At 37.0% G+C, this 20,808-nt stretch overlaps 4 protein-coding genes across 4 annotated transcripts; 3 read left to right on the forward strand and 1 right to left on the reverse strand.

Annotated features, from left to right (window-relative positions):
• Window positions 1–496: 496 nt before the first annotated feature.
• On the forward strand, window positions 497–4,214 carry LOC134746056 (replication protein A 32 kDa subunit). The gene is made up of 6 exons (XM_063680276.1): window positions 497–812; window positions 896–978; window positions 1,546–1,767; window positions 2,811–2,996; window positions 3,672–3,886; window positions 4,052–4,214. The coding sequence occupies exons 1-6, from the start codon at window positions 803–805 to the stop codon at window positions 4,134–4,136; spliced, it is 801 nt and encodes a 266-aa protein (XP_063536346.1). The 5' UTR covers window positions 497–802; the 3' UTR covers window positions 4,137–4,214.
• A 233-nt stretch (window positions 4,215–4,447) lies between these two features.
• LOC134746057 (LDLR chaperone boca) lies at window positions 4,448–6,618 on the reverse strand. The gene is made up of 3 exons (XM_063680277.1): window positions 6,427–6,618; window positions 6,097–6,351; window positions 4,448–5,920 (listed from the first exon to the last, which is right to left on the reverse strand). Exons 1-3 carry the CDS (start codon window positions 6,549–6,551, stop codon window positions 5,746–5,748), a joined length of 555 nt encoding a protein of 184 aa, XP_063536347.1. The 5' UTR covers window positions 6,552–6,618; the 3' UTR covers window positions 4,448–5,745.
• A 547-nt stretch (window positions 6,619–7,165) lies between these two features.
• On the forward strand, window positions 7,166–16,131 carry LOC134746058 (spindle assembly abnormal protein 6 homolog). Its single transcript, XM_063680278.1, has 12 exons — window positions 7,166–7,370; window positions 7,460–7,623; window positions 7,873–8,029; window positions 10,291–10,476; window positions 11,375–11,532; window positions 12,136–12,295; window positions 12,400–12,468; window positions 13,473–13,616; window positions 13,906–14,113; window positions 14,567–14,747; window positions 14,914–15,026; window positions 15,105–16,131. The coding sequence occupies exons 1-12, from the start codon at window positions 7,254–7,256 to the stop codon at window positions 15,236–15,238; spliced, it is 1,791 nt and encodes a 596-aa protein (XP_063536348.1). The 5' UTR covers window positions 7,166–7,253; the 3' UTR covers window positions 15,239–16,131.
• A 712-nt stretch (window positions 16,132–16,843) lies between these two features.
• Window positions 16,844–20,808, forward strand: LOC134746059 (leucine-rich repeat-containing protein 1). The gene has a single exon (XM_063680280.1). It carries the CDS (start codon window positions 17,138–17,140, stop codon window positions 19,850–19,852), a length of 2,715 nt encoding a protein of 904 aa, XP_063536350.1. The 5' UTR covers window positions 16,844–17,137; the 3' UTR covers window positions 19,853–20,808.

Here is a 20,808-nt window from a genome sequence, read left to right on the forward strand (position 1 = left end):
CCAAACTGGCAGTAAATAAGAACAAAAACAAACTATACTCATCCTTTTATTTTGGGTGCTAGTACTAGTGTAAGACAAAGATAGTATGATTCTCTCTGTCTATGTTTGAAATGAGACGTCCTTTGACAAACTATAGTTGGTCAAGCAAATCTTGTCAGTAGAAAAAAGCGCGAATTTCAAATTTTTATGGGACGACAACTTTTAAATTTGCCGCCTTTTTCTACTGACAAGATTTGCTTGACCAGCTATATAGTCTGTGCCTTCCTCCCCCTGGGTTAACTCGAAAAGGAATAAACAACAGAAAAATATTACATCAGGTTTAGCGGATTATCAACTAAAATCAATTGATTTTTTTTTGGGGCAATTTTTATTTATCGGGTATTAAATTTAAATATAATAATAAGAATATAAGACACGGAAAACTTATCTGATAGTTATACAAAGTACGTTTGGAAACGTGCTCCTCAACTCGTTTCGCGGTTATTTGTACTGTCAGTGTCAAATGAAATTATAACGCCGAACTGCGACACAGCGTATCCATTTTTAATAATAATTAACTTTTACTTACGAGATTTTGTGTTTCCGTAGTTTTTCCGCCTTTATTATAAGTATATAATATCTGTTAGGTCATTAAGTCGAAAAAGAAACACTGCTTACTCCTGTGTCGTGATCGTGACTGATGTTTATTCACTAACCGCCGATTGCACCAAATTTAGCCGTAACCCTTGTGATTCAAGTAATTCTTTGAAATAACAATACTGTCTACTTGAGAAAATCTATCTAGCTAAAATCAACCGTAAATATGTGGAACGGTACGTACTTTTTTACAATAATCGAATACACCATTTTTAAGGTTATATGTAATAACATTCTAGTGAAACAAATTATTTTTCAGACCAATCAGCGGCGGGAGGTGGATTTTTTAATTCTCCTAGCCAGTTTGGAAATGCAAACACACCAAACCAGCCTCAAAAAACGGTATGCTACAACTCATATAATTGTAATGTTTAATTTAACAATTTTGATACTAAATCAAGATTTCTACATGTAGGTATGCCAAGACGGCATGAAAAAAATCCGATAATTTCTCATAATTATAGACAGTTAGGCATAACACTGACATAATAATTATATGTTTTTGTAAATCAATATGGCATGTTTACTGACTTACATTAACTTTCTTTTTAATAAACTCAATGTCTAGATTTTTTTATACTACCAAAAGTATCTGTTTTTGTATTTGAAATTTTATATTTTTTCTTTAGACTTCTGTTGCCTAGAAAACATAATTTACCGTTTGGTCTTCCAAGGATGGTTGATGCAAACGTTGAAATTAGATAAACATTTAGATTGTGAAACAGATCCAGATTGTGACTCATCCAATTTAAATGATTTGTTAGGTCTCATGAACCATTGCTCCTGGATTGTCTTTGGCAAAATAGTCAGGGTTTTGTAGGATTGTTTCATGCTGCATTTACATGGTAATTTTACTTATGCAACCAAACAAATAAGGGGCAGTAATAAACACTACCCGTATCATTGCAGGGCCGAAGAGCATCACGTACGGCACCCATCGTAATCCGCCAGGCACTGCACAGTGGTGATGATGGTGTTAAGATATGGGGCACAGAAATACAAATAGTGTCTTTGGTAGTGAAAGTCAGGAACATTCGGATGCAGAGCACCAAAATTACATACACAATCCAAGATATGACGGGCAGGATGAGAGCTGTGCTTTGGTTGGACCAGGAAGCAATGGATGAGGATGTAGGTGTATAATTAGAGCACATAACATTTAAAACTTTCGCGGTTTAAACACATATTAAATCACATTTAGAAACGGGTCTATCGACGAATTTATTTTGTTACCTTTATTTGCCAAGTAAACAAGTCCGCGATCGCCGAACATCTACTTACATGCGGCGCAAATCACTGGATTGAGCTTCATAAACCAAAAGTTGTCTCCACTGAACGCCATTATTATCCTCGAGTTGTGCGAGAAGCGATTGAAATCAAGAAGCACCCCAGAAATTTTAATAGGGAAGATGGTTTTAACTTATCGGCAACTTGGGACCAGTGATCCAGAAGTTAAAGCCAAGGGATCTATCTTCGGATATGTGCGCGGATGTTGTGAGTGTTGTGTGTCGGACTATTGACAATAATTAACTTTTATGTGTAGTGGGGGGTTTGAAAATGTGATGTCTACCTCGAACTTTAAATGCACTTTTCGAGGGGTAGTCACACAAATCTCTGTTTTGACATTTTGCTGGGACGTCAGTTAGCCGCGACCACGACCAGTGAAACCTGTGTCGAAACGTCGGTAAATAAAGGTAACAAAATAAATTCGCGATAGACCCGTTTCTAAATGTGATTTAATATGAATTAGAGCACAGTTTTTAATGTCATATAATAGTGTTGTCACCTTTATTATCTTGCATTAATACTCTCAAAAATGTGTAAATGAAACAATGTTATTTGCTAAGCCCCTTGTCAAGTCTATTGTATAAGTTGTGAGCTTTACTGTGCAAAATATTATAACAGCCTTAAACCACCACACCACGACCACGGTATTAAGTAGCTTTTTTTGCGAAGGCTCATAAAAGTCAGTGTACCGCCATGTTTCACACATAATTACATTAACAAAAGCCGTGTTAAATTTGTTATTTTAATGAGTGTTAACATATAGTTCAGTTATTTGGTGGTGTAACCGAGTCAAGATAATCAAGTATATCAATATCTATTTGAAACGCCAGAAAAAAGAGCAATATATATATTTTCTCATTTATGACATACAATTTTGTTTATTTCAGGATAAATCTTCACCCAAAGTCAATGTCAATGACTACATCCAAATTTATGGCAATGTGAAAACCAACAAGGGCAAAAAAGTAGTAATGATTTTCAAAATAATGCCCATTACAGATGTCAATGCAATCACATTCCATTATTTACAATGTATTAATAATAAGGTGAAAATGGAAGCAGAGTCAAAAAAGGTGGGCAAAATGAAATTTTGATTATTTTTAATCCACACTTGATATTGAAAATGAGGATAATTGCGCTTTTCTCCCTAGACTTGACAGTTGACACAGATAGCACAGAAACAAATATTTATTAATGAAATAAAACTATGAAAACGGATTATATCGCGTATATTGAATTTATAATACATCCCGACGTTTCGAACCCGTGACCCGTTGACCACGAACGTTGTAAAGGGTTCGAAACGTCAGGATGTATTATAAATTCAATATACGCGATATAATCCGTTTTCATAGTTTTATTTCATGAGTAACTATTGTGGTAACCGAAGACAATATCAAATATTTATTATTAATTTTCATTCTTAGGCTAGGCTTTTTACAATATGAGTATAAAAGTAAAATATTAAAAACACTTACAAAACATTACAAAAAATATATACACACATTATAAAAAACCTAACCTAGGGTGCCGCCGGCAGCGGGGCAGGGCCCAAGCTGCCGGTGGTCAGGGCCGCAGAGAGAGGAACCGGCAGACTATCCGCGCCGTGTCCAAGATCACCGCCTTCTGCATCTGACCCTTGATCCAACCACCTAGCGAGAGTCTCTCAAGGTGTTGGTCGAGACTCTTTGCTATGAGAACGTGTACTCGTAAAAACCTGCATCCTCTAAAATATGCTGCTTATCCAGGAAAAACCTGTTCCAAACTCCAACTCTACATTCAACGGTGGCCTACCAGCTAACTCTATGGTCGGCATGTCAGACAGCGGCGGCTCCGTAAACGGGCTGAACCCGCGCCAGATGATGGTGTTCAATCTCATCCGGGCCTCCACGCAAGAACAGGGTATCAGCAAGCAGGACATGTATGCGTCGCTGAAGGAACGCATGCCGCAAGTGGAATTCGAGTAAGTTTTTAAAAAACTACATGCACACACTGGCATTCTTCCCATCCAATCATTTGACACAATGGCAGTTATTTTACAGCTTTAATTTACTACCTAAAAAAATTATGATTGCAAAAGAATGTGTCACATCTTTAAGCATCTTCAGAAAATTTATTTTCATTACAGGAACATTTTGGAATGGATGTGTGGCGAAGGTCACATCTACTCCACTATTGATGAAGAACATTTCCGCGCTACTGATGCGTTTTAACTTCATAATTATATACTTTCTGTACCCCATCTGCTGTTGAACGGCCAGTTATTTTTGTAATAAAGGAGCAAGTTATAATTTTTGATTAACTTTACTTCCACCCACGCTGTATCATCTGTTATTAATTGGGGCATTTTCTATGAAAAGGGACCTTATTGTCGATGGCGCTTACGCCGCACAGCGTCGCGCGGCATTGTATTTATATCGAGGCATCGTTAATCATGGCGCAAGCGCCATCGACAATAAGGTCCCTTTTTATAGAAAATACCACAATTAACTAATAATGAAGTAGGGATTATAAAAAACGGCACTGGAAAAAATAATATTTATTCTTATGTACGATCTCAGTTCATTCAATAATATACAGATCAATTGTTCTGCATTAAATTTAGTTTGACCTATTTTATAGATGAGTGTATAACCTTTTGAGCTCAGCATTTCAGTATAACTCAAATGCCACATGATAAATACAATATTGAACCTTAATTAAATGCAAAAAGGTTGACATTACTAAACATGCCAATGGTTTATTTTTATCTCTTGTTGATATTCATGGGTAAAATATCAATCCAAAAGGCTAAATGTGAAATGTTAATGACAGAGAGATCCAGTATTTATGCAAATAGAACACATATCATAAATCATAATAGTATATCCACTAGGCCTGTGTCGGTCATGGACTAAGAACTGTTAAGAATGAAATCCCGTGAAGGACCGGAAGGAACTAATTCTTCTTGCAGTCTTAGTCGGTCTTCAGGTCCTTTAGTTCAGTGGGATTGGAGAGAGCCTGACTGGGTGAAACAGAAAACTGATGGAACAAAACAGTTCACAATGTCGTTAGCACAAGTGCGAACGAGATCAAAGAACGACATGACACGCCAAAGCCTGAAAAGTATGAAGAAAATCAAATATTTTTCTATATATTTATTGTGTTAAGGTGTTGTGTTCAATATCAACAATTCAACATAATCATATTGTACAACTTGAATTATATTTAGTTACCAAAGATTGGAAAAAAAATCGAATGTATACTATAACTGATTCCTATTCATTCCGGGCTCTCAACAAGTTCAACAACCGAACTGAACTAAAGGAACTAAAAGACCGAACTAGTTTGCTTGACCGAGAGTGGAGCACTCTCTCTAGTGAATGAGCAGGCACAAGCCTAATATCCACATAAGTAGTAAAGACATCTCTTCATAAAGTTGAAAGTGTCAATCACAGCACTATTTTACATCTTTTAAGAGTTACTAGATTGTGTTACATTATTTCTGGGCCACTGGGTTACAAGATTCCAATCTTTACAGTGATGAAAATGCAACTATGTTTTGAGATTGGTAGTCTTAATTATTTACTTGTCTCTGTAATACGTAAATATTGTTATACATTTCATGATACATCAATACAACAATTGCTTCTAGTCTTAGAAGTTTGTTAAACCTGTTCTACACTGTAAATGAGGTGTACATCTGTGATAAGAAAAAAAAGCCATATTTGCACTTCCCATGCACGCTGCATCAACTACTGAATTTTGTCTGTCTGTCAATGGTTGATCCAGTATAAATACACCCTTATGATGGAAGAATAGATTTAAACCTATCAGGTCATCTTATAATTCATCCCTCAGTGCAGTATTTCTGACATCGGCCTTGGTGCCCTGGTATGTTTGGCTCTCCAATTGCACATCCTTCAGTTCTTCTTGTTCCAAGAGATATTTCTTGGCCGTCCATGCCTGAGAGCCATCCTTGAACATGAAAATGGCTCTGTCATCAGCGATAAGGTACCTAAAAGGAGAAAAATGGTTATGGTTTGGTTTACACAGTTTGAAAGTCATACTTTGTGAACTAACCCGAATTCTATATTAGTCAACATGGAGTTTGGGTATGGCTGGCAGAGTTGACTCACCTACATTATGAAAAAAAGGTGTGTTAATTTGGTCAAATGTAGTTTGTATACATACCTCTCTGCCTGTATGTGGTTACTCCAGAGACCCGTTTGCCATATTTTGGTCAATTCATCTGTACGCGCTCTTGAGGGGTTATTAGCCACCGTAACAAACATCATTACCGTCTGTCCTTTCTTAGTGGCTTCCAACACTGCTTCTGGATTCGACATATCCATTTTGGTTATGTCTATTGCCGGTGGCTTTCGAAGGTGTTCTGGTAACTCGTCTTCTGGGAGGGGCTCTTCGTCTTCTTCCCATTGATCTAGCAATCTGTAACGCATAATAATTAGGTCTTGATCGTGTCAGCAATTTGGAATGCGTAAAGAAAAGAAGTGCGATTGGTACCTTTCCATGTCAGCTTCAGTAAAATCTGTTATATCTTTCTTAGCCCATTCTGGTTTCTTTTCGGCTTTTTTAGAAATAACACCAGATATGCATATTGCAAGTAATATACATAGTAGTTTAGCCATTATTACAAACGATATAATAGAATAGATACTAAGTTAAGTAGGCGGCAAATGCTTGCTAAACAACACGTAAGTACAATTTTATTAGGCGAATGAATGAGTGAATGAATGAAAAATTAAATGTCAAAACTATGGATAGTATAGAAAGGATGCCCATCTCTTATGGCAGAATTGTTGCAAAAGTGACCGCTTTCAGCTTTAAATAATAGTTCCTAATCTCTCCGGTGGCGCTAGTTATGCTCTGGGACATGAGTATAACATGAACCATATAAGGCAACAAATAACCCGACCAAATTACGTAGGTTGTTTTTGGTAGTATTTCGGTGTATGGTGGCGCCGCCTAATTACTGTTTTTTGATGGACACTTTTCATATATAGAGATTTGGCTCCTTTATATAGTCTCCATGGTCAAAACTTTTCAAAAAAAGAGTTGCCATAAGAAAAATATCTTCTAAAATTTTTTTGTGTAATGTTGGTAGAACTGTACGTCTAGTTTAAGTAAAAACTTGGCGAGGTTTTGTTGTCTCGTTTTACTTGGCGCATTCGTTACAACACTAGTATATTTTATCTGTTGGCTAGAAAAAAAAAAAGAATGACAACATTGACAACTAATTTCAAACAGGGCCGTTTATTTTGTTTATTTGATTTATTTCAATTTTCAATATTACTTTGTATGTAGTACATTCTTGCTCTTGGTGTTTTAAAATGGAATGTAAGACATTCCATAAAGGGAAGTACTATATTACCTTTAAACGAGGATTCGAAGACAGTAAGAGAGATGTCACTGTTACAATCATGAAGATTTTCGGCAGTGATAGCTTGGTTTGTAAATTTATTCATCAAATCTACTTATTCTTAATCAATGTATAATATATTTGTATGTAGATCGTAAAACTGTTGTTTTGTTACAGCGAATATCTCTTTCCGACGAGGACGACCCTACTTTTTTATGTATTCTTAATGTTTCGCGATGCGACTACGAAGATCTGAAGAAGCAGCAAGGCCTGTTGATAGATTTCGATAATTTCCCCTCGCAGCTTGTTAGGCTCCTACAACAATGTGCATCTAACAATATGTAAGCCAAATTTATTTGAGATTTGTATTATATTCGAATTTAAATTGATTGCATATTGTATCGGCAAGGCATTGGTTGCAAATATGTAACATATGATATGTAGATTCATAGACATAACATTACGCCTGCTGAGCTAAAATGTAGCAGGCTCATGACCAGATGTATAAATTATGAATATTTAAAAAGTATTAGGATTTATTTTCTGTTTGAATTTGCATGATGGCATTAATTTGTATTTTTACCTTACAGGTTCCTAATCGTACAACAAACAAATCCAATTCAATTTTATTTTGAAATTGTAGAGCACAATGAGTTTAGGCGTTTGGTTCATTTGTCACTGAAGACAGGGCCGGCTACAGATGCAGACATCAAACATCATATGGCTGACACTATCAATAATTTAAAGGTATTAGCTGACACTGTCTTATGGACTTTTTTTTTTTTTTTTTTTTTTTATGATGAATAGGCAGGCGTTTGACCACGATCCCACCTGATGGTAAGTGATGATGTGGTCTACGGTGGAGCACGCTTACCTATGAGATACCTATTAACTCTTGCCTTGAAGAGCTCCAAATTGTACTCATGCGGAAACACAGACTCGGGCAGGGCGTTCCACTCCTTGGCAGTTCGCATAAGAAATGTGGAAGCAAAACGCTTCGTGCGTATTTTTGGAATTCCTACCATGAAGCGATGCCGGAGTGCCGTTTGTCGTGTGGTCCGATGGTAAAAATGGGACGGAGGAATAAGGTTGTGCAGTTCCTCGGCACACTCTCCGAAATGTATCCTATAAAAGATCGACAGGCTGGCAACCTTGCGACGATGCTTCAGACTTTGGAGTCGAGCATTCGTCAGATTGCTGTCATTTATGATTCTCTTGGCCCTCCTCTCAACTGACTCGAGCGCCTCAAGCTGGTACTTTTGTATGACTGTATATTTTTTCAAAATCTTTGTCCTAATATCCAAGTTTACATAGGCCTACTGACTGGACTGGACTGCAGAGGTACAGTGGCAGCTGGCCAAAATTTTGATTCTATTCTAAAAACTTAAATAACTAAAATGGCATATAAAAGCAGACCTGAGTTCCAAAGCAGCAGCTAAAGATGTAACCAGGATTTATGCTAAAATGATATTTTCATATAAACACCTATCTATCTATCTATCTAGCCCTTTTATTCTGAGCTAGAGTATGTCCCGTAGCTCAGTGTGCCGCTTGGCAAAGGCCTCCTCTAGCTCTTTCCATTGAGGTCTGTCGTGGGCCACTCTTCTCCAGTTCGGGCCCGCTGTGAGTTTGAGTTCATCCTCCCATCTTGTTCGAGGTCTGCTGTACCACCTGTACAACCCCCGTGTCCCCGTGTACAACCTCTTGGATACTAATCCATTACTATTTTGCTCCATTTTTCCCGCCTGTCTCAACATGTGGCCAGTCCATCTCCACTTCTGCTGATCTATTTTAGTGAGTATGTCGGTCACTTTTGTTTTTTGTCTCAGGTCTTCATTTCTCACTTTGTCTAGTCTGCGTGTTCCCGTCATACTTCTTTCCATTGCCCTCTGGCAGTACTTAAGCCTATAAACACCTATAAAAATGATTTTTTAATACAGTTGCTCAAAAAGTGCTACTTTACGTAGCTGTTTAGCTTGCGGAAAGTTGGGTTTTCGCGAACTAGTGCTTTTTACTTTTCCAATTTTTTTAAATTTATTCTTGTTCCAATTCATGACTACTTATTGATTAGTGTTAATATTAGTTTCCTTTAAACATCGTAATCAACATAAAAACCTACTATTAATGTAAGAATACGAAAAATATACATATTTTATTACTTACCTCTTCATCATTATAACACGTCTATTTTTTTATATTGAATATTGAAAAACCGTTCTTAATAAGTTGTCTGAATGGAACGGAACACCTGTCAAAGAATAGGCGTTTTTTCTTTCTGCTTTAAGTTTCCAAAGGCAACATTCGATATTGTTTTAATAAATGTACGATACACAAATAATCGTAATTAACGATATTTGGGTAATAATAGTACAATGTTTTATATTTACAATTGTTTCTGTCTTATAGAACATGCATTTAAAAAAAACTCATTGAAGTGGTTCAATAATAATAACACGCCGCTAAAAAAACACCTCTTCATAATGTCAATGTCAATGATGTCACAGAATTAATAATATAAAAGTTTCGAATTCCTTTGTTGTGTTTCTTATTTTCTCGCAATTGTTTTAAAAAAACGTCGTTCGATACACGTGCGGAAATGTCATTCTTCACTCGTCCCGAGTCTTGCCACTCGCCTGCGGCTCGTGGCAAGATATCTCGTTACTCGTGAAGTAATGACAGACTTTCCGCACTAGCATCGAAATGTACTATTACAATGCATGTGCGTTTCCTACGGAGCCATATCATGCGGAAAGTACTACTTTCCGCACTAGTGCTTTTTGTTTTCAATTTTTTTTACAGTACATATGGTGCTACTTTCTCGCACTAGTGCGGAAAAGAGCACTTTTCCGCACTAGTGCTTTTTGTTTTCAATTTTTTAATAATTAAACATTTGCCATTATGTGTTTTTTTTATTTACTCGCACAATGCATAGTAAAACATTGTATGATACACGTGCGTAAAGATGATTTCCGCACTTGTTGCATAAACAGCTATATCAATATTTCCAGAATACACTGGCATCTTTTAAAAGTTCAGCAACCAGCAGCGAAGTGATGTGGAAAGACAAGTGCATCAAAATGGAGCAGAGAATTCAAGAGTTGACCAACAACTTGGCTGAACTGAAAGATGAGAGGAGAAAGAGTGAGACTGAGTTTCAAGAAGCATTGAAACAGGAGAGAGAAAGGACAGCACAGGTAGTATAATAGGACCAATTTTTTGCAAAATTAGCTTCTGCCTTTGACTTTGTCTGCATAGAATGATGATTTGCATGTTCCATGATAATATTTTTTATGTTTTTAATACATGTAGTTGCTCAAAAAGTGCTATTTTACGTAGCTGTTTAGCGTGCGGAAAGTTGGTATTCGCGAACTAGTGCTTTTTACTTTTCCAATTTTTTTAAATTTATACTTGTTCCAATTCATGACTACTTGTTGATGAGTGTTTATATTAGTTGCCTTTAAACGTTGTAACCAACAAAAAAAACCTAATGTTAATGTAAGAATACGAAAAATATACATATTGCATTACTTACCTCTTTATCATTATAACACGTTTATTTTTTGATATTTGTCTGAATGGAACGGAATAGCTATGGAAGGTAGAGGTAGGAATAGCTGCCGAAACGCCTGTCAAAGAAGAGGCGTTTTTTCTTACTGCAAGCTAAGTTTCCAAAGGCAACATTCAATATTGTTTTTATTCCTTACTTGTTGTTTTTCTTATTTTTTCGCAACTGTATTAATAAACGTCGTTCGATACACGCGCGGAAATGTCATTCTTCAATGACATACTTTCCGCACTAGCATCGAAATGTTCTAATCCTATGTCCTTCTTCGGAACTTTTCTTCTTACCAAATTTCATCTAAATCAGGTCAGCGCTTTAATTATGAAGACGTAACATTTGCATTTATAATATTACAATGGATTGTGATTGCTCAATGCTCATACTTTGGATTGATATCATTCTTCATAGAGTAACTTATGAACCTTGCCCATCTAATGATAAAATATAATTATTACACAGATTGTGTTGTATCGTAAAATATTTAAGTTCACAATTTCGATTAAAAGTATTAAAACCCAGTCATGTTCTAGGAAAGACAACAATGGCAAAAGAATGCAGAAATTAATGCAAAAGCTCAGCTTGCAAGTTCAGAAGAAGCGTTGAACAGGAAAAACAGACAAATTGATGAGTTAAATACAATATGCCAGCAGTTAAAAGATAAAATAGGACACTTGGACAACCAATTGAGGTGGGTATTAAAAGACACTTGAAACATCATCATATCAGCCTTATTATCGCCCACTGCTGAGCATAGGCCTCTCTTTAAGTATGCTACTGGTCCCGGTCCTGAGCCCGTCTCATCCAGAAGTGCCTTGCAATCTTCCAAATGTTGTCCAACTAACAAGATAACGGACGCCAGGTGTTCCTTTCATCTGAAACTTGAATAGAATTAGTTATATTCTGACTCATGCATAAGTCTGTATCTGTTGCAGACATACATACCTTGCTTAGTCTAGCTTAGCTCATTGGTTCTTAGCCAGTGGTCCACAAATTTATAAACGGAACAATGCTTTGTTGAGTTTATTTGGCATAGGTACCTTTTGAACATTTGTAATGCTGATGGTCAATTACGTCGAGTGGTCCCAAGAGTGGACGTCGAGTGGTCCCAAGAGTGGACGTCGAGTGGTCCCAAGAGTGGACGTCGAGTGGTCCCAAGAGTGGACGTCGAGTGGAATGAATGCTAAGAATCACTGCTTTAGTTCTAACTTCATACTGACTGTTCCTAATAATTATTTTATTACTGTAAAGTTTTATTTATAACATTATTGAATAATTATTTGTCTTATTTCAGTGAAAAATCTCAAAGGTTAATGCTGTTAGAGGGAGAGGTTCAAAAGTCACACATAGAAGTGGCTACATTAAAGGCAAAAAATGCAAGCTTAGACAGAGAAATTACTGAAAAAGAAAAGCAAATCAGCAACTTTAACACAAGGTGTAGCTACTTAGAAAAGGTAAACAACTTAAAATGTTTAAAAATACACCAATTTTTTTAAAGAATTATCATGTACGACACAAACTTTTTTGATATATATTATTAGTGCTGTCTTTGTTTTAGATTGGTAAAGAGAATGCTGATCTTGTCACAGAGCTGAAAAACTCGTTACATATAGTTAAAAAAGAAAAGGTAAGAACCTATGAAGGTTTGAGATGTGGAAACCTATATGTATAAGGCTCACAGTCCTACCCATAGTATTAAATTACTTCAATGTAATTTAATTTAAGATTGCACCGACCGTCCAGTGGCGCCCTCAGTAGGGGGATTGTGTTTTCCAACAAACCAATTCATCACCAAAACGACAAATGGTGGCCACTTTTTTTCGTTGATGAAGTCAAAAGTAACTAAAGTTAGTAATATAAAACTATATCGCATAGACCAAAAGTTGGGGAACCAGTAGGACTACAACATTAATACCTATACTGGATTATACAGAAATGAATTAGTTTATTAGAAAACAATCCCCCTAATGAGGGTGCCACAGTGCCACTGGACTGGACAGACGATGCCCTCTTAAACCCCTTTTCAATTAGAACAGAGTTTTCTTACTTTTGTTCATATAAAAAAAACAACCATATTTCCTACACTATTGATTTTAAGTTCAACTGCCAATTTTTCTTGCATGATGGGTGTTTAGGAAAGTAGTCTGTTCGGAAAGAGAAGAGTCGTGGAATGTATTGGGCCCCATATATTGCACGACTTCTTTCCGCACAGACTCTAACTGTCATTGAAGACATTCAAAACGTGTGTGTGAAGTTCTCATTATATCCAAACAGACCAAACCTTCGTTTGACAGGAGGCCTCAAATTAATGTAAAAAAGAAAAACACCTCTTCATAATGTTAAAAAAAAGAAAAAAAAATGTCAATGTCAATGATGTCACAGAATTAATAATATAAAGTTTCGAATTCCATTCCTTAATACTTGTTGCTTTTCTTATTTTTTTCGCAACTGTATTAAAAAACGTCGTTCGATACACGTGCGGATATGTCATTCTTCACTCGTGCCGAGTCTTGCCACTCGCCTACGGCTCGTGGCAAGATATCTCGGTACTCGTTGTAGTGTAGTGTAGTAATGACATACTTTCCGCACTAGCATCGAAATGTACTACTCGTATTAAACTTTGTTTTCCAGATAAGTTTAGAAGAAAGACTAGCTCTAAGTGAATCACTAGCAAATAGAAACAATGAAGCTGCAAATTCAACTTCAGAACAACTGCTGAAGGCTAACCAAATCATTTCGAAACAAAACAATGATATCATTGAAATGAAAGAAAAGGTTTACCTTTATAAATATTCATGTTTATTTTATATTACCGCTGGAATATGTAGACCTGTTGGGTTATTAAATATTATTTTATTTCTGAAAATTAAACTGATAGACATGCAAAGTTTGAAAAAGACATGCATGCAACCAAAAGTTTGTACCAACGTAAACACAGCTTCAATAGATGGCTCTGTCAAGACATGTTCAGACGTCTTGAATCTATTTCTCAGATTATTATATTTCTATTTTTACTGCAAATTTTCATTTATGTTACATAACTGTTTTTAAATAAATATTTCAGATACTATGTCGAACAGCTATAGCATTAGAACAAGAAAAAGTTATAGAGAAAAACAACAAAGAAATTGAGGAACTCAAGTCTGAAATAAATATTACTAAACAGAATATTGTCAGCCTCAAAACAGAATTGGATAAGCTGAAAGAAAAGTATGAAATAAATGAGGTGGCATTGAAGGATAAAGAGGAAATGATAAAGAATAATAATATGGGTAATTTATCCTTGTTTATTGATACTTTGAGTATTATGTCTTTGTTTATGTGTCGGAGATGAGTGAATATTAAAAACGGCTGATCTCCTCGATATATCCCTAAAACCATTTTGTACCTATTGCAAATCTGAAACTCAAAACTATCTCTATACCTAATTTCATCTAAATCGGTAACAGACAGAGTCACATTCGCATTAATTATTTATTATTATTTAATCTTTATTGCACAAAAGAAATACTTATCATACAAAAGGTGGACTTAATGCCAAAAGCATTCTCTACCAGTCAACCTTAGGGCAAAGCAGAGAGATTGTGGGCGGTGCTACTACAACTAACAAAATATAATACGCAATTATAATATTGAAACGATTGGAAGGGTAAAACATTTGTGAGGAACATTTTTTTAAGTATACCAATCTGGGCTATTTTACGAACCTAAGATTTTTTTCACAGTGATCCAATGGCTGCATAAAAAAATGGAAGACACTTGCGAGCCAATCAGTACAGTAAGAAACAAATCATTCAATGGAGCCGCCAAACACAGCTCGACGCCGCACATTCAACCAAATGAGAATTCCGATCTCGCCGAGGGCATTTCAGAAGAATCTATCAATTTCTATGCTACATCAAAATTGTAAGGGTCGAGTTGTCTATTTCACTACTCTTGATTTTACTCGTACTCTTTTGCTTGCTCGGAACTTAAAATTGGCGCACGCAGCAAATACCAATATTGTTGTTTTATTGCAAATTCAAGAAGCATTTTTTATCAAATGTATTTAATAGCAAGTGTATTATTCTAGGTCTACATTTGAAGGAAGTCCTTTAACAAAAACTCAAGATAATGGAAACAACATCGGCCTAGATCCGAAATACTTAAGACCGGCTGATGACAAAGCAAACAAGACTGCTAAAAGTATATTTCTTATACATTTCGTCGAGGTTATTATTTTCAGCCACAGCCTGTGTTTCTAATAAAAAGCTATGTTTGCAGATTGCGGATCACAGAAGTCCGTAAAAGGAAAAGAAAATGACAAATTCAGTTTACCTCAAGTGGACTACAGAGAAAAGAAATCTTCGCGAAAAAATACGTATCGGACAACACCGGTATCTGCATATTTTCCGTGAAAAATTAATCCCAATGTGGTGTTTAAAATCGGCGCAACCATTCCCTTAGAAAAACGCGGTTCGCTAGCCTTATCCGGCTCTCAGGACCTGCAGTTACGGCTCTAACTAGCCCAAAAGTAGCACTGACACCGCTCATACCAACTTGTGGCTCTTTGAGATCCCTAAAACTGGCGCTCCTCTTCAAAAGTTATTGGACACCTGCCTTAATTAGTGTCTGGGTTACCAACGAAAACTAGAATGAGGTTGAAAGTCCACTGCGGTTCTTCTTTCCAGAACCAGAGAGAATGGGTAACGGTCGTGGTTATAGTCTTATATAAAAAAACAACACTTATTGGTTTGTTTTTTGAGATTTAAATCAGTGTCAGTTTCCATTACATTCGCTTAAAGAACAGAGCGAAAAACACGGGTAAGTGCGGCCTCTGGACCTATTTCACGGACACCTTTTCAAGTTGACAGAGAGTTTCAAGAGACATTATTTAAAGTAAGAAGGTTTTAGTGAATAGCTAGAATAGCAGTGATATCCGACTATAAATTAATGATGATCTATAATCTATGACATAGTGACTATATTATGGCCATATTTGTGAAATGTAGCGAAGTCGAGTAGCCGAGAAACAAACAAAACATGCAGCATTTGCAAGGGCCTGACACTCTTTGATAGAGAAAGATAGTCTTATTGCGATTCCTAAGAGGAAAGAGAAAATAGTCGTCACCGACCGGGTTTTTTTTTCATGGTCGGGTTATGGCAGGGTTAGGTAGGAGGCGATAGCGAAATGCCGAAATTTATAAGAGTGAAAGAGAAAAAGGATTATGCTGCCATACATTAACCTGTCAATACATGAATATGTCTTTCTCTTACCTCTGAGGGCCTACCGCGAAGCACGTTCGACGTATTGCCTCTCTGTCGCACTTGTAAATTCGTATGTAAGTGTGACAGAGAGGCAACACGTCGAACGTGGTTCGCGGTAGGCCCTCTGGTCGCTCGGTTTCATGTCTACTGTACTATGTCTATGAGCATTTGCGACATCATTAAGCGCGCTCCAGACTACGCGGCGCGAAGCCGCGAACGCTAGTGTGGAGTCGATTTCGCTGATTAGCGAACTAGACTCCATACTCACGTTCGCGGCTTCGCGCATGGGTGTGGAGGGCCCTTTACATAACTACGTCGAATATCGCTCCCGTTATTTTAAGTTGTGGACATCGGAATTGTGATAAAGGATAATTTAATAACTAATTTATTAATGTAATGCTATCAGCTAGATGTAATGCATTTAAGCCAAGCAAATGATTTGGAGACTAACCGTAAAATTTGAAAGGGTTTTGGTGAAGTGTTGCCACGTAATTAATTAATTAATATTTCGGTTAGACTTTAACCCTGTTAGCTGTTGCTTTTTTACACGTGCATATTATTATAACAAATACTTATGAAATATAAATAAGACGCAAACAAAAACAAAAGTATTTTATTTTCCTAGAAATTAAAAAATAATAAAAAATATCCTTAACTCCCTGACAAAAATTGGTTAAAAGAGTAATACCAACATAACTAATATAAATATAAAACAACAGGCTTTTGGAAAGCAGCTCTTGCCAAGGCGTAAAAAAAGAACGAATGAACTGTCATATTGGATAAGTATGTGTTGGGATGGGAAGGGAAGGTCAATCACAAGTTTTTTAAGTTGAGTGATTCATTATCGAGGGGTTCAATTATTTTGTTTCCTGTTACATCAAATTTTAATACAATAAGACAGTGCCATTTAAGACAGTCAAGTGTTATACCAGTATGGGCAGTATGATAATAACAATGTTGTTTTACACGAGTAAGGGCTACGAGTGAATTGTTCAATGGAACGAATATTGTAAATTTGTGTTTGTGTATGGAAAGTGCCTTTCTGTACAATGCCTTTCGACTTTTTGTGTTGTGTGAGGCCGGGGGTGGAGGATGTGTGCGAGTTAGACTATTCCCACCAGTCCTTGACGGACGTTCCTACGGAAGTGTTCGTCTATGAAAGGACGCTCGAGAATCTACTGTGTAATAGCAACCGAATCAGTGAGTTGCCGCGCCAACTGTTCATGTGCCATGGTCTGAAGCACCTGGATCTCAGTGACAACGAGCTCCAAGCCATCCCCACGGCCATCTCGTCCCTGGTCAACCTTCACCACTTTAACATCAGCAGGAACACGCTCGCTTCCTTACCTGACACCATGAAAGCCCTGAAGTATTTAACATTCTTAGATTTATGTGTAAACCCTTTGGAAAAACTTCCCGATGCCATCACAAATCTAATTGCTTTGCACGAATTATATCTAAACGATACCTACCTTGAGTATCTACCGGGTAATTTTGGGCGACTTGCTAATTTACGTATACTTGAGTTAAGAGATAATTATTTAATGATTTTACCTAAATCTCTTTCCCGCTCAACTGAACTTCTCAGACTTGATTTAGGTCAGAATGAATTCCAACAATTCCCTGAAGTGATTGGAAGATTTACAAAGCTGAGAGAACTGTGGATCGACAACAACAGTCTGACAAGTATACCTAGTGTGATCAAGCCTTTGGAGAACTTGATACATTTGGAAGCTAGCAATAATATGATCGAGGAGCTTCCTGTTGAAATTGGTTACTGTTCAAAATTAATGGACATCAGCTTATCGGCAAATGCTCTCACTCAGCTCCCAGACAGCATCGGACAACTTGGCAACCTGGCAACACTGAAGTTGGACAATAATAGGCTGTATTCTATTCCAGAGAGTATAGGCCAGCTCTCAAATCTAGAGGAGTTAATGCTCATGTGCAATTACATAGACAAAATTCCCTCTTCTATTGGTCTACTCAGAAAATTACAATATCTCAACATTGATGATAACATGATTAGAGCAATACCTCCAGAGATAGGAAGTTGTTCAAAGTTATCAGTATTATCACTGCGAGCAAATAAATTGACTAAGGTTCCACCAGAAATTGGTCACCTTTCTTCCTTAAAAGTACTAAACTTAGTGAGAAATTCACTGAACAGCCTTCCTCAGTCCCTACTGAATTGTGATAATCTTGTTGCCCTTTGGCTGTCTGAGAATCAAAGCAAACCTCTTGTGCCTATGCATTCTGAAGTGGATCCACATACCTATGAGCAAGTCCTCACTTGTTTCCTCTTTCCCCAAGTGCCTTTAACCCCCATTGAAAACAAATTGGAGAATGACAAATCTGACAATGCAGAAGTTCAGCCTTCTGCACGCCATATTAGTTTTGTAGACATGAAAGTAGCACCTAAAATACCTGAAAAGCCAGGTCAGTTAAGAAGAGCGCCAACACCTTATCCAAAAGAGTTAAGGGCTCTGGCCAAACATGCCAGAAATATTCACAAAGATGGTACACAAGATGTGTCTCCTCCAATGCAAAATGCTGTATTAATCAAAGCCGCTAAAATAACACCTACACTACAGCAGAGATTTGCATCAGATAACAAGAAAGAAAATGAAGATGAAAAAGATAATACAGATGGCAATACTGATCCTATGAAGGTTTCTATGTATGATAATGTTACTCCGGATAATGCATATGACAAACCTCTAGATCTAGAGAAGACCTATAAAAGTGTAGATCATGCGTTGTACCCTGATAACAATGATGATGAGAATAACGATTTTAAACCTGTTAATCACTATAACATGTCACAAAAATCAAATTTTGGGAATGAACATAATACTGAAGTTTATTCTTCGAGGCAGGAACTTGATAGGAATAATGTTCCGGTACCTCAAAATGTATATGCCCATATGGAACCTAAGAATTATCATAATAGCAATGAAAATAATTACCAAAGCAATTTTAATAGGGTACACAGTCAACTACAAAGATTAAGTTTAACCTCTCAAGATAGACGGTCAAATAACGAAACCATAATATCAACACATTTTGATGACAACACATACAATCACAGACCTGTAATAGACAATACTAAAAATTTTGAGCCCATTTACCATAGAAGAGAACATCCCATAACGAAAGGAAATCACCATGAAAGAATTTACGAAACTGAGAGCTATGGTTATGCTAATGACAAGAACTACAGCCAAAGCAATTACGACTGTTACAGCTATCACCCTCATGGCAATGCGCCAAATCCGCGAGTACACACTATTAGTCAGGTTGTCAGCTCGACCACTATGCCTAATTTGAGTAACTACAGCAGCGCCTATCCAGGCCCCACTGTAGAAAGTCACCATTATTCAACATCATCGCCAAATGCAAATATTTATGGAATGTCAGCCTCAAGTCCTACTTACATCCCTACGCAGTCGCCAGAATTATATTCACCAACAGGGCATACAAATACTACTAATCCATACAGGATGACAAACACGCCACTTATTTCGGATGACGGTAGTTACAATCATGTACACGCTCCTACGCCTAACATGTATGATTTGTATGACGCTATACCAAGTCCTTCAATGGGAGCACCGTCGAACCCACCGAGTGTGATAAGCCATCGCCACAGCCCAAGCAGTGCAATGTCTGAGCCGGTATACGGCAGAGGCCAGCCTCCGCCTTACCATATAGTAGCTCCTTACACGAAACACGCTCAATATTTCAATGGAACGGGTGGATAGTGTTTAATGAAAGGAAAACAGAAGATCCTACACAAACCCTGCCCATATCATCAATAACAAGTAAGCGGCAAGTGTTAGTGTTCTGATGTCTGTTTTCTAGACGTGCAATTTAAATGTGATACCTTCATATGTTGAAGTTGAAAAGGAAATACTGAGGTGCTACAAGATGGATTTTATTGTTGGAATGTGTCCAAAGGGATATTTTTATGACTGGTTCTTTAGTGCGATGTGAGTGCTTCATAGGTACGTACGTGTAGGTACGTTTATGGTGAGCTGTACTCGCCGGAAACAAAAACCAACCGTTTCGCACTTCGGTAGTGTAGTGTACTAAAGCTGTGGTATACAACGGCTGGGCCAGGGCTGGGCTTGCTTCCGAGCACTGATCAAATTGATCACGATTGTAACTAAAAGCCAGAAAAATGTGGCAGCTGGCGTAGCTATTGTCAATCGATGCCAAAGTAGTGACTACAGCTACAGTAGAGTAATTACTTAATTAAATTGAGTAGGATTTATGGCATAATTATGTATATGGCAAACTGTAAAAACGAGCACTCTAGGTGACAGCGTAGGTACTGGTTTAGTACATTGTGTAACAACTATGTTGTTTCCTTATAATATACTGTTATGAATATTATATGATTGTTAAAGTAATAATTAAATTGATAAATAAAGCCTGCACCGAAAGTCGTGAAGCTCAGCTATATATGTCAGCGTAATCGTAACCATTCTTCTCATTGACAGCATGCAGAGACGAGTTAATAATAATACTTAAAAACTGCAAATCTTTATACAAGAGTTTCACTAGGTGGCATTATTATAATGTAGGTATACGAAAGAGCGGCTGTACAAAATGTATGGGCCCGAGACCTTAATTATTGCCCTGCTAAAAATATTATTTACTCCAAAGGAAGGTAAATTTGTATAGCGACCTACAGTCATTAATACTATAATGAACA

Source organism: Cydia strobilella, chromosome 12, assembly GCF_947568885.1.
Source record: "Cydia strobilella chromosome 12, ilCydStro3.1, whole genome shotgun sequence".
NCBI classification, from domain to species: domain Eukaryota; kingdom Metazoa; phylum Arthropoda; class Insecta; order Lepidoptera; family Tortricidae; genus Cydia; species Cydia strobilella.

What these genes read in the sequence shown, in the direction of transcription:
- LOC134746056 (XM_063680276.1), top strand. An exon ending in CAAACCAGCCTCAAAAAACG is followed by an intron (nt 979 to 1,545) that starts GTATGCTACAAC and finishes GTATCATTGCAG; the next exon opens with GGCCGAAGAGCATCACGTAC. An exon ending in TGGAAGCAGAGTCAAAAAAG is followed by an intron (nt 2,997 to 3,671) that starts GTGGGCAAAATG and finishes CTGCTTATCCAG; the next exon opens with GAAAAACCTGTTCCAAACTC.
- LOC134746057 (XM_063680277.1), bottom strand. Translation starts at nt 6,551, where the DNA reads ATGGCTAAACTACTATGTATATTACTTGCAATATGCATATCTGGTGTT. An exon ending in ACTGAAGCTGACATGGAAAG is followed by an intron (nt 6,352 to 6,426) that starts GTACCAATCGCA and finishes TATGCGTTACAG; the next exon opens with ATTGCTAGATCAATGGGAAG. An exon ending in AACCACATACAGGCAGAGAG is followed by an intron (nt 5,921 to 6,096) that starts GTATGTATACAA and finishes TTCTCCTTTTAG; the next exon opens with GTACCTTATCGCTGATGACA.
- LOC134746058 (XM_063680278.1), top strand. Translation starts at nt 7,254, where the DNA reads ATGGAATGTAAGACATTCCATAAAGGGAAGTACTATATTACCTTTAAA. An exon ending in CAATGTGCATCTAACAATAT is followed by an intron (nt 7,624 to 7,872) that starts GTAAGCCAAATT and finishes TTTACCTTACAG; the next exon opens with GTTCCTAATCGTACAACAAA. An exon ending in ACACTATCAATAATTTAAAG is followed by an intron (nt 8,030 to 10,290) that starts GTATTAGCTGAC and finishes CAATATTTCCAG; the next exon opens with AATACACTGGCATCTTTTAA.
- LOC134746059 (XM_063680280.1), top strand. Translation starts at nt 17,138, where the DNA reads ATGCCTTTCGACTTTTTGTGTTGTGTGAGGCCGGGGGTGGAGGATGTG.